General features: G+C 39.4%; 1 protein-coding gene across 1 annotated transcript; it reads left to right on the top strand.

The window, feature by feature from the left end:
- Positions 1 to 552: 552 nt before the first annotated feature.
- Positions 553 to 12,052, top strand: qrfprb (pyroglutamylated RFamide peptide receptor b). Its single transcript, XM_044337818.1, has 6 exons — positions 553 to 1,075; positions 3,641 to 3,799; positions 5,918 to 5,979; positions 7,165 to 7,400; positions 9,270 to 9,367; positions 9,536 to 12,052. The coding sequence occupies exons 1-6, from the start codon at positions 709 to 711 to the stop codon at positions 9,931 to 9,933; spliced, it is 1,320 nt and encodes a 439-aa protein (XP_044193753.1). The 5' UTR covers positions 553 to 708; the 3' UTR covers positions 9,934 to 12,052.
- The last annotated feature ends 1,224 nt before the right edge of the window (positions 12,053 to 13,276 follow it).

Raw genomic sequence — 13,276 nt, 5'->3', positions numbered from 1 at the left:
CGTGAAAACAAACCAGGATATTTGGCCCTGCCCTAGTTGACAGCAAGTTTTTCAACTGCTGACAGAGTGCCACAGGCTGCCACTGAGGTGCCACAGGCTGCCACTGAGGTGCCACTACCTGCCAGTGCCACTAGGAGGATCCTGGCCTCTCTCACGTTGCATTGCTGTACAGATTGTGAAATCCCCTGATGCTTCACAATCTGGATGTGAAACTGGGCTAAATAAATAAAAATTGTCTTGACTTTTAAGGGGTCACAACTGCCAAAAAGGTTTGAAACCACTGATCTAGACTGCAGTATGTGTGGTCAAATTGATTTCCTCAATTAGCTCTACAATAAAAATGTGTTAGTAAGATATAATTGTGATGATTTGCATTATGTGTGTTTAGTTTCTGTATAAATAGATTTATTTAAAATCCTACAGAATTAAGCTATTGAGCATATGGGATAAAATATTCACACATCAGATCGATATACTGTATCTTATCATACACACACACACACACACACACACACACACACACACACACACACACACACACACAGAGCAACAGTTGCTGCAGCGACAGCAGCAGGGTCTGATGAGTGACGGAGGCAGCGCAACATCCAGATGCACTAGTGGCTTAAAGAAGAAGAGAAGGTTCCAGCTCTATTTTTTTTCTTTCTGTCTGCAAGCAACTTGGGCTCAGGATTGAAGACGCGTGTCAGGATGGCGGCAGCCTCGACAGACTCGGCGCAGGGGTCCACCAAAATAACTCCTGAAGTGCTGCAGGAGATGCTCCAGTACTACAACCTGAGCCGCCAGGAGTTCATCAACACTTACAACATCCAGCCGCTCGTCTACATCCCCGAGTTACCGTACAGTGCAAAGACCACCTTCGTGATCATGTACTTGGTTATTTTCGTCCTGGCTCTTGCTGGAAATAGTTTGGTGATCTACATAGTTTTGAAGAAACGGGCGATACAGACGGCAACAGATATTTTTATTTGCTCTCTGGCGGTCAGCGACCTGCTCATCACTTTCTTCTGCATCCCTTTTACTTTGCTGCAGAATATCTCGTCTGAATGGTTCGGAGGTGAGTTTCAAACCTTTAGAGTTATACTTCATTATCCTAAGGAGCATGTCATGAATGACCTCGACAGGATTTGAATATTGAAAATTTGGCAAACTGCTGTGATGTGTTGGACAGAATCACATTCAACTACAACCTCACCAAACTATGTTCAACAGTGAGGAAAACAATAATGAAAAATAAAATGTACCGTTGCACAGTTTTACAAATACATCAAATGTAAAAATGCATCAATTTAACTGAGCAAATAGCCTAAGGAATATAAGGAGTATGCAGCCTAACTAATAATGATGCAAGGTATGAAATCATCAGATATGAGTTGACAATGTACTCAAAATATTAAAACCTAAGCAGCACAACAGCTATACTGCAAATTAGACTAATAATCAATGAAACCAAACACTGCCAGACCAGTGCAAACTACAGATTATTAAGCCAAACAAGCAGAGCCACACATCAGGCAGCTCTAATTATGTCGGCCAGCAAGCAAATAAAAGATATATACCCTTTATTTAACCAGGTAAAAGTCTCACTGAGATTAAAATCTCTTTTCTGAGAGAGACCTGGCCTAGAGAGCAGCGTAAACATTTTTACACCAATGAACATAAACAATACAAACAGACAAATACAAATGGATCCAGTAAATATGCAATACAAGGTCAAGGACAGAAATCCAGTTATGATGCATAAACAGGTGCAGTTTTCTAAAACGATTTTCAGTGAATATTTAGGAGCAATCACATTTACCAAGAATACTGTTTTCTTGATCCTTTAAAATTGACTCAAATCCCCCCATCAGCACTGACAATTCCAGGTCCTTCTGTACATTATCCCAGGAAGAAGGGGCAGCATATTTAAAAGCTTTTTTTGCCTAATTCTGTTCTAACTCTGGAGACCAACATCTGTGGAATATCATGAGGTATTGATTTTGTTTTTTACATATGTATGTACACAGATAAGGAAGAACCAGCCTAAAGAGAGAAAATATATAAAAGCCAACCAATGCGAAAGTCTGCGGACATACAGAGATGGCCACTTAGCAGCAGCATGCAGAGTACAGTGGTATGCAAGATTGCCACAGCAAGTAATACAATGTACAGCACAGTAGTATACAGTGTACAACTCCTTTAGGCACTGGTCAGGTGCACTCATAAAGAGCAGATCGCTGCAGTCCAATAAAAGCAAAAAAAGTTACCAAAATCAAGTGTTTCCTTGCCTGGAGGGAGAAACAGGATTTAGTCCTAAAAAAGAAACTTAATTTAAGTTTCAGCTTGGAAACAAGGTTTTCAATGTGTGATTTGAATGACAAGTTCTGATAAATAATAACATCTAAATACTTACATTTTAAATCTCTTCCAGGAATGAACTTTAAGGAGAAGCCCAGATAGCTGCAGCAGGAGATAATTCTTTGAAATGACAGACAGAGCCCCCCGTGTCCTCTCAAGGGTTCAGTATATATATATATATATATAAAATTTTTAAAAAACTGGCTACTCATTTTGAGTCACAATTCAGAAGGGACTGAGAGCTGACCTGCCACTTGCTAACCTGCCAGCTGATCATGTTTAGCCTTAACTGTGAGGAGAGGAAATGAAGTTGAGAATATATTTAAAGAAAAGGATAATACTTCACACACAATATAAATGCCACATGCACAATGTAACTCTTTGGTATTGGACTGTACAGTCTGTTTTGGGTTTTTTTCTTTTGCAGTTCTAGCATTTGCAGTAGTCAACAGAATCTTCACAACAAATTAATGTGTCACAGAGTTTGTGAAGCTCATGTCAGACTTTTCAGAGGTTGGATTCAATATGATGAACACTTGTGCAATTATAGCCAAATGCAATGCAATGCAATGCTCCTCATTGGTGTTGATTCAACTCTATTGTAGTTTTTGAGGCTAATTCAAGGTGCTGTCACCTTACAGATGTTAACTTTTGTAAATTATTGCATTGTGTTACATTTGAAGACTTGTCTGCCATTGTGTCTGCCAGGTGGGCACTTGGCAAAACACAACAGCTTCACTCCAACTTCCAAAAAGCACCAAAGAGCTGGATCACCACCTCTTTGACTAAGTGTCAAGAGACACCAAGCATTATTAGCTTTACAGATGGAATATTACAGATGGCTATTGTAGTGGATTTAATTATATTTCACAGATCACAACACTGTGAGCATGTTTGATGATCATCAAGGACACTGACATTCAATGTATCATAGCAATAGAAGGCCAGCTCAAAGCATGTACTTCTATTAAAATACACTCACAATTTGTTCTGGGTAAATCAGGGTTGACCTGACATGTGTCTCTTACCAACAGTGTATGTTATCACCTGGGTTTCAGCTCTGAGCGTCATAAGCCAAGATCACTGTGTTCAAGTGTAATCAGAGATTTTTGTTTTTTTCATTTCAAATAACCCCACAAGAAGATGAAAAGGATGAGGAGCAGCTCTCCTCTGTTTCCAGTCTCTGATCACACAATAGGTGTCATGCGAACTTGAATAGAAAAACATGTGTTCTGCTGTTTCTCTGTACCTCATTTTTCATTCCTCTGTTTTTTTTCTGTAGGTGTTCTGGTTTGCAAGACAGTTCCATTTGTACAGACCACAGCCATAGTGACAGGCATCCTCACAATGACCTGCATTGCCATTGAGAGATACCAGGGCATTGTCTTCCCACTGAAAATGAGGAGGCAGTACTCATCGAAAAGAGCATACAAGATGCTAGGTATTTTATGTTTTCACAAGTGGCTTATATTATGCTCTTAGGAGTGGATGTATTTATGAGTTCAAGGAAACCTGTGTTCTGTGAACAAGTTACAGCTGCACTGATTCATTAAAAGGAAATAAGCTTTTTCAGTTAAATTCAATTTTATTTTTATGACACCAAATGACAACAGAGGTTCTCTCAGGGCACTTTTCACATAGAGGTGGTCTAGACTGTACTCTTTAATTTACAGAGTCCGAACATTCCCCCATGAGCAAGTACTTGGCAACAGTGGCAAGGAAAAACTCCCCTTTAATGGGAAGAAACCTCAAGCAGTACCGGGCTCTTGATGGGCGGCCATCTGCCTTGACCGGTTGGGTTTAGAGAGAAAGAAGGAGTGGGAGAGAGGAGAGAGAGACACACAGAAGTACAATAACAACAATAATAACAATAGAAATATGACTAATTATAATAATAGCAGATGTGGGTGTCAAGTAGGACCATGGCAAAACGGGTTCCGCAACCATAACCCACAGAAGCCCACAATCCATAACTAGGCAGTCCACAACGATGATCCATAAGAACCTGTGAGATGGGAAAGCACAAAAACTCCGGGGAAGAAGCCAAGTTAGTAACATGCATTGATGGTACATGAATGTGTACAGATGGAGAGGAGGAGGAGGAGAGAGGAGGTCAGTGCATCATGGGAAGTCCCCCGACAATCTAAGCCTATAGCAGCATAATTAGGGGCTGGCAGGCAAGTCTCGGCTGGCCCTAACTATAAGCTTTGCCAAAAAGACTTTTTATATATGAATTTGCTTTAAAAAAAACAGCCATGCAAACACTTGTGCACATTTGCTTACATGAAGACAGAGAAGTATATTCCAGCCTTAAGCCCTTGAACAGCAGTATATACAGTATGGATGTGCAGCAAGGTCAGACAACAAATGACAACAATGACAGAAAGTATTCTGATAGTGCTGCTGCCACTTTTGCAGCTGCAGATTCATTATTACCTATGTAGTAATCACTTTGAGTGTTGTCACATTTTGTTATGTTGATGTTGTGCAAAACTGGAGGTTCTTAAGGATACATTTTTGTGTTGGCCAACCTTGAGCTGCACCATTGTGGACATAATTTTTAATGCTCAAGGATCACACAAAGTGCACAAGCAAGAATTCTGAATGTGTCGTAGCTGCCTATATATGCATGCAAATTGATAAAATGCAAATATATCTCAAGCCTTTTAAAAGTAGAGCCTGAATGATATACAGTATCAGCAAGTTGATATTATCGGCTGATACTGGCTTATCATACAGTAGATGTATTGGTATCACATATGCAAAGAGAAAGGCAATACATATATGTATATATATGCTATAGGTTGCATTTTATAAAGGTTTCACACTTATTTCTTTTTACTGTCATATAGTATTTACTATCACTATGATTTTGGATAATGAGGTTTATTGCTCAACTGTAAAAACAAACAAAATAAAAACAAACCACCAAAGTGCATATATATGTATAACTCTTTAACAACTAAACTTAAGGGTTCCTTGCCAAAAAAGTTCATGTCAAGTGTTTGTTATTGGCTTTTTTAAAAATCTAAAATATCATTAGTCTTAGGGCTCTAGTTAAAAGTGAGAAGACAAAACCAAATTCTTCTTATGGAGCTTCACAACAGACTGAAAGCCAATGTTTCCCCATTTGAATTTTGTGTGTCAAAACCTTAGTAAGTGAAAAGATTACCAAGTGCAAATATTTCAGGTAATAAATGACTAAGGCACTGAAACTATGTCTAATCAAGTGAATAAACTTGAGGTCATGTAGCATGCCGTGGTAAATCAGAGTACTGAGGTCTCTCACTCATGGCGATGAAAACAAAGAATTGCTGTGGAACCATGCAGAGACTTGACATGATTGGCAGCTTGTTAATTACGTTAGAGAAGAATTGAATTGTGCAGCTGCTGTGACTACGGTTTGGCATTAGTCACACCCAGGTTGCTCTCCTTGAATTTCCTTGGCAGTTACTGTATCACACTGCACGTCCTGCATTGCACATGGACTGTATTTGAACCGAGAGTCTTATCTGTTGGCTGTATCTGTATGCATAACATATCTCTTTGCATCCTGCAGGGCTTGTATGGATTGCTTCTGTGATAGTGGGTTCACCAATGCTATTTGTGCAACAGCTAGAGGTAAGTGGTGCCCTTCAAAGCAACTCACCACAAAAATCCCTCCATTAGCTTTGTTTAACTGTGACCACAAGCTTTATTTAAGCTGCAGGCAAGATCATACTCATGTTGTACATCTGAATGTCAAATAATTGATTCAGCTTTGAAGAATATAGCTTTATGGTTAATATCAATACTGATACCAGCAAGTAATTAGACACGAAGGCCATCAGACATATTCGTGAACCAGAGGAATTCAAGGATTGATTCCTGAGATTTGATTCCTAGTAGGGGTACTTCCAGCTCATGCGTTCCACTGAATGGCAGAGGTTCAGAAAGATAGTTCGATATTATCTTGTTTACTTTCAGTGCTTTAAGCTTGCCCCGGAGAGCAAACACCTCAAACCTTATGCAAAAATGTGTGTTTATTGTGACCTGCTTTTTTAATCAAGGAATCCAAAGGAAAAGAGTGATAAAAGGCTTCCCACACAGGTCAGTGAAAATACTCAGCAAAAAGGAAGGGAGCCGTCAAATGCAAAAAAAGTGAGAGAATTGAATATGCTCAGTATGTGCATGTATCAGCAGCTACTCCAGATTGCAACATTTCAAGCAGGGATATTGCCTGAGGAAGAGCACCAAGCTTGAAATGCATTGCAATCCAGCATTTTTATATTTTGTATTTAATCTTTAATCAAAGTTTTGACATAGACTGCATGAAACACAGCCAACTTTTTGATTTCATAGCTGTTTGAGCTGGTATGTACCCAGTGCTGTCATGTATTTGTGTCTTTGTGAGGAAACTCTAATATTGGGGCTGCCTGTCTTTTGGAAATGATAAGAGATGATGTGTTGGTGCACTGTGGAACAGCTTTGGGGACACATCTGCAGATGATGTCCAACTGTCTTTATGAACCTCTGACTGGCCGTGTTCATGATTTGGAAGCCAGTGAGGGTTCCCGCCATTGTCACTGTACTAGCGACTGCTACTGGTTGTCGGAGATGGCACTGGAGATCGAGTGTGAGTCTTGTTATGCGGCTGCCATGTCATGTGTCTGTCTGCTGCTCTCCCTAGGCCAGCAGGAGGAGTATTACATATAGCCTACTGCAGTAGCTTTAATTACATCAAATGTGTCACCTGTCAGCGAGAGCTACTTTATCTGTCTTGATCGTTCTTTCATGACCTAAAGCTTTTCTACCCCCCTCTCCCAGGTGAAGTACGACTTCTTATATGATCACTATCACGTGTGCTGTCAGGAGAGTTGGCACTCTCTGACTCACAGGCAGGCATACACCACCTTCATCATGGTGGCTCTTTTCCTGCTCCCTTTGGCAGCCATGCTGTTCCTCTACACTCGTATTGGCATTGAGTTGTGGATCCGCAAGAGGGTGGGCGACTCCTCAGTCCTCAACACCATGAACCACAGGGAAATCAATAAGATCTCAAGGTAGGTTTGACAGCAGAGATGTCTCCTGGAGTGTTCATATCGATGTATTTTTACCACAGAAAAACATATCTCAAGCAACACATCTCCTGGTAGTGTGGATAAAATATCTACCTGCTAGTGGTATTGTTGGCTTGGGGGTGGAAAGGTGATGAACGTAGGATCACAAGAGCATGTCATTGTAGTTGCACTAGCAACTCCTACTGGTGTGCCAGGACTCCTGCATGAAATATTTACCATCAGTTAATGTTGGTCCCTGAACATTTACATCACGTTTCGGCAACCAAAAGTAGGGAATGATTGTCCCAATGCTAAATAGGTAATGGTTATATTTGCAGCAGGGGAAAACTGTTGTCATGGTTAAAGAGAAACCAACATTTACTGTTGTTAGGCAACAGGATGCAAAAGCTGTCTCCTTTATCAAACATAGATGATTTGAACGTTGATCCTACCACCCTGGCCTCCTTTGTTCTTCTTCCTGCTCTACTACTGAATGAAAGCAATGGCCATTTTAAGCAGTTTGAACAAATGCCAATGCTTTCAGGAGAGGACAGAAGACAAGGCACGAGATGCTGAATTAGAGCTGGTTCCAAATTTGAGAACTTCTGTCTAGGAATATGTTTCTTAATTGTACATATCAATAAATGAAAGCAAAGTTTGAACCTGGCAGATGTTATTGTGTTAATGTTAGTGGGGTTTTATATGAGGCAGAACACCTGCAGCCATTGTTTCATAAGTAAGCCCACACAGTGGCGGCATATTAGCACTGAAGCACATCAACTCTTCAGGAAAGCAGTAATTTTATCACAATTGCTCCCCCGATCAGCAAATCCCAGCCACTATATCTTGATTGCTTCTTTTGTATGACACGTTTGATGTATGCTATGGCAGTCAACATGGCCAGTGTGATGGGCTGTTCTGTTTGCATGCACAGAATCTTATACTGCATTTGTTACAGCTCTTAGCACAGTGGATGAGAGAACAGCTAGATTGCTACCTCTGTTAAAATTGTCTGATTACTGGGTGCTTGGAGGGGAAATGAGGAAAATCACAGATTTAATATCACAAAACCTTTTCATGGCACTCTGAATCTGTTGAAATTGAAGGTGTTTTGCTTTCAGAACGTTTTGGTTTCTTTTTTTTTCTCAAAGAACATGCCAAGAATTTGAAGCTGCAAACAATAACCAACCTGAGTCACTTGTCAGGAATACTTGAATAATTTCAAACTGGTCCTACAAACAACCAATGCTGCATTGTTTTTCTTTTGGTAAATGGCTGCTTATATAATGCTTTTATCCAAAGTGCTTTACAATGTTTCTACTGCTGACTCACCCTTTCACACACACACTGACACACCAATGGCGGCAAGCTACCACGCAGGGTGCTGGTTCAACCATCAGGAGCAATTTGGTTTGTATCTTGCCCGAGGACACTATGTGGACAGGAGGAGACGGGGATCAAACCACTGAATTTCTGATTAGTGAACAACCCACTTTACCTCCTGAGTCAGCCACATCACATTGGTGAGGACAGTCTTGTTTCAGAGGAGACACGTGGCTGTCCTTATCCTCCCCTGGACAACAGTGGGAGTTAGGGCTGCAGTAGAAGGGTGCTGGCCCTTCCAAATTGGGAAAAAATGGCCTCCATTCAGGTATATGAGTGCCAGAGCCCTGATATTTCTTTCATGCTGACTCAATGTTGTTGCTCTTTGGCACAATTACCTAAATGGAAGAGTACCATCATTAGTGATATTAGTTGCACCTGTTCCTTTGATGCTATAACAAGTCAACATGCCTGAAGTAAGGCATGTTTTACTTGTCTTGAGAGTCTCTTTTACTTATACTAGTTTGTTTTTGTTTTATCCTTCTACAGGAAAAAGAAGAGAGCTGTTAAAATGATGATCACCATTGTTCTGCTGTTCACCATTTGCTGGGCACCATTTCACACAGTCCACATGCTCTTTGAATATTGTAAGTATTGCTGAATGCATAAAAGAGTCATAGAGTTGATCTGAATTTTAATGTGAAATGGAAATAAGAACAATACCTAGACATACAGTAGCTTAAGTGCATATTGCCATTTATCGTCTCTGTGTATCAGAGTAAGTTGTGACCTTGTCTTTGTGTGTAATTGTCCAGATGACCTGGAGAAGAAATACGACGGGGTGACACTTAACATGATCATCGCCATTGTTCAGGCCATCGGGTTCTTCAACAGCTTCAACAATCCTATCGTGTATGCCTTCATGAATGAGAACTTCAAGAAAAGCTGCATCTCCACCCTGTCCCACTGCATCAGAAAACCTAACCAGCAGAGCGGTGCCGTGGTGGCGCCCAAACTGAGCGTACAGTTCATTAAACCCCAAAGCAGAGAAGCCTTCCTGGAATCAGATGAAGGCAACAGCTCGAAGCAGCACTCAGCGGAGAGAGGCCCTTCAAGTTCATCGCATGGAGAGAGCTCCCTGGAAATAATGGGTGAAAAAATCTCCACCATCCAAACAGAGCTCCCTGCAAACAGCTCCTCTCAAGTCAAATGAGGAGGGACTGGCTCAATGTTCAGGTGTTAAGCAGTTGAACTCGACCCTCATGTTTGCTGTCAGTCACTGGCACCCAACAACAGATGTGATTTGAAGTCTCACAGTTGCGGTTCAAAGACTCAAACAGCTCGAAAATATATCTCTGCAGCACCAGAAGCAAGAGAGTTTTTAAAATTCTGTTCAGGAGTACAGCAGGATTGAAATGAAGGAATCCCAAAAAGAGGTAGTTTTACTATAAAGACCACCCTGGGAGTCACCAATCAATCAATTATCTGAATTAAGAAATCATTTCTGTTGAGATGTCTCTGAAATCTGCAGGGCATTCAACCTCTCTCAGTGAGTGTTTAATGATGTGTTGGAGGGAACGATGTTCAAAGTCATCCCAAAAGAACAAAAACTTTTACCACTGTTTGGACCCGACAATAGACATTGACTTTACTAAGCCATGCTTTTAGCAACAAAGGATGACCAAGGGCAACGCCTCAGCTTTTATTGCACTGCTTTATTTTCATTAATCCAAATTAGCTCTTCAGCACGAATCAATTCAGTTGAGGTTAATTCAGTTCTAAACCTTTATTTTAACAAGATGACGCAAATTCCTTTAATGTGTGTCTTTGTAGACATTTTAACTGCTTGTGAAATCCTGTGGAGATCAGGGATCACCTCTTCATAAAACTCAAAACTGATTTCAAACATCCCTTTTTGTCAGAGGAGCACACTCTGCACTTTTCTTTCAGTTAAACTATTTTAGTATTGAATGTCATAATGATTTTGACATTGATTGCTCAACAAAGAAGATGGCCCTGCAGACACAGCCTTTGTAGTTTTAAGGCTGAAATAAAGGACCACATGCCCTCATGTCTCACCACACAGGATCTTTTTAGAAGAAACCCAATGACATACAAGATATTCATTATTCACTTTTTTGATTTTTACAGTCTATTGCTTTATTGAAGAAAAAAAATTGGATTAATTCTCATTTGCAATGAACTAAAGAAGCTTTTTTTATGTTCATTCAGTCATTTAATCATAACGATGAATCAAAGAATTTTTATTATACTGCTATAGTAAATTGATACAGCCATTTCACACGAGTAACAAAATTTAGATGTTGAGGCAGCATGAGCCTGTGGGATGGACAGATGCACAGAGTTACCTTCCTTTAGAGATAAATATGGCCTATGATGTCACACACAGAATAACACAAGGGACAAAATTGGGTTCAGTATTAATGTGTTTGCTTAATAGTGCCGTGGAAAATTTCTGTAATGTTTTTGTCTAAATGCGACAAGTGAACGTTACCATTATGGTGTATATATGAAGTTAGTTACATGTTCTGTAATGATATGTTTGGTAACTACAGCTCTACAGCTTTATTCTCTCTTCTGTGCAGATTGTTGATTTTAAAGATGTTGCATTGAAAATCAAATCATCTTTCATTTAAAACACATTTCTTTCTTTCTTTTTGTTAATCCAGATCTCTGGATCAGAACGCTAGGCTTTAATTTCGGCTTGTGTTGCACAGGTTTTGCCCTTTGACGACTGTCAATGGCATTTCTTAAAGACTGTTTTTTTCTCATACAGGAGAACAGGATTTTGCAACAAATGAGGTCATAATCTTGTTGAAATATTCAATTTTAGATTGAATAAAACTAAATATTATAACCTGTTTCTTTGTTTTCAGTATATATTGAGTTCGAGAGAGATGGGACCTTAGACCCTAGAAATGAGACTCATTCACTCAAAAAATAATAGTAACACCTGATAAACTCAGTTTTGTGTCCGGTAAGGAAGGGTTAGGGCTAAAATTTACACATTTTTATTCCATTATTTGACAAATATTTGTCACTGATTTTTTTTATTATTTTATGGAAACCTTTTGATCTGGGCATCATGTAGCCATTTGATATTTGAATTTTGTAAACTCTTATCATTTCATGTGATAATTTATTGCCAGATTGAACATAACTTTTCTACAGCCTAATAAGAAAAGCTTTTTTTTCAGCAACGAAAGATGACATGTACTCTATATTGTTTGGCTGCCACATCAGCTTTGCTGCATTTAGCAGCAGATTACTGTAGTTTAGCAAAATTGATCGACTCAAATTTCCCGATTCCATTTAGTCAGTAAAGGATTTCCTCAAAACTCTTGAACTGTCACATGTTTAAATATGGAAAGGTGCATTAAACACAAGCTGTGCCAGTATCTGTGGGGTTCATCAATGAATGAAATACTGTCTATCAAATGTCTGCAGGCCTTAAAGGATAAATTCACATTCTTTCTGTCCTAAAACAATAGCCAGATGCCTAAATGAATATGGACATATTTTTCTTGCTTTAATCATTCCATCTGTTCATACTGGCCATTAGAAGAACCCTTCATGATGCACTTACAATGTTAATGATGGAGGACAAAATCCACAGTCTTCCTTCTGTGCAAAACTGTGTTCAAACGTTTATTTGAAGGCAATATGAGACTTCAGCTGTCCAAATTAGTCAAATCAATATTTTTAAAAATTTTTTGGTTATGATCCTTCCTCTGCAGCTAAACAGGAAAACACGGTCCGTCAAGACGGATAAAGAGGTCATTTTTCAGTAAAAAGAGGAAGATGTGGACTGTGGAGGATATCCACTTTATTTGACTAAATCAGGCAGCTGAAGCATCATATAAGCTTCATATAAACTTTTGAATATATTTTGCTAAAAACAAGGACTGTGTATTTTGTCCCACCATCACTTAGATTGTAAGCACATCTGGAAGGGATCTTTTAATGGCCAGAATGAATGATTACAGCAAGCAAAACCTGTTTCAATGTTCATACGGGCAACTATTATTTTAAGACAGACTTGAAAAATTGTGAACCTACCCTTTAAACACTCAACAATTAGTATAATTAAGTTCATATGTACAACATGTTTGAAAGTATATTTTAAAGGGATAGACCTAAATATATCTTTTTAGTATAAAATACTCACCATTAAAATGTCCACAGAAACTTCTCAAACCCCTCACATAACTAGACATGGGAGATAATTGTTAATTTATCAGCCATTTTAGCCAGTAACCATCCTGGACCATCTGAAGTTCACACCATTTATGCCTATCAATCTACACACACTCTAGTGGCTCTGTGATGCTGCATGCTCACAATGACACTCCTAACATAGTTAGCAAGTGTACAGTAATGTTTACCATGTTGATCATCTTAGTTTAACATGTTAGCATGCAAACATTTGCCAATAAGCACAAAGTACATCTGAGACTGATGGGAGTGTCATTAGTTTTGTGGGCATTTAGTTAAGGGATCACCAAAACTAAACTGCAAATCATCCTGAGGGGGGC

This window comes from Thunnus albacares, chromosome 20, assembly GCF_914725855.1.
Source record: "Thunnus albacares chromosome 20, fThuAlb1.1, whole genome shotgun sequence".
NCBI lineage: Eukaryota > Metazoa > Chordata > Actinopteri > Scombriformes > Scombridae > Thunnus > Thunnus albacares.
The sequence above is the reverse complement of the archived record's forward strand: the minus strand, read 5'-3'. Positions and strand labels throughout refer to the sequence as shown.

Coding starts and splice junctions, on each gene's coding strand:
- qrfprb (XM_044337818.1), top strand. CDS start 709: ATGGCGGCAGCCTCGACAGACTCGGCGCAGGGGTCCACCAAAATAACT. Junction 3,800..5,917: donor AAGAGCATACAAGATGCTAG/GTATTTTATGTT, acceptor TGCATCCTGCAG/GGCTTGTATGGATTGCTTCT. Junction 7,401..9,269: donor GAAATCAATAAGATCTCAAG/GTAGGTTTGACA, acceptor ATCCTTCTACAG/GAAAAAGAAGAGAGCTGTTA.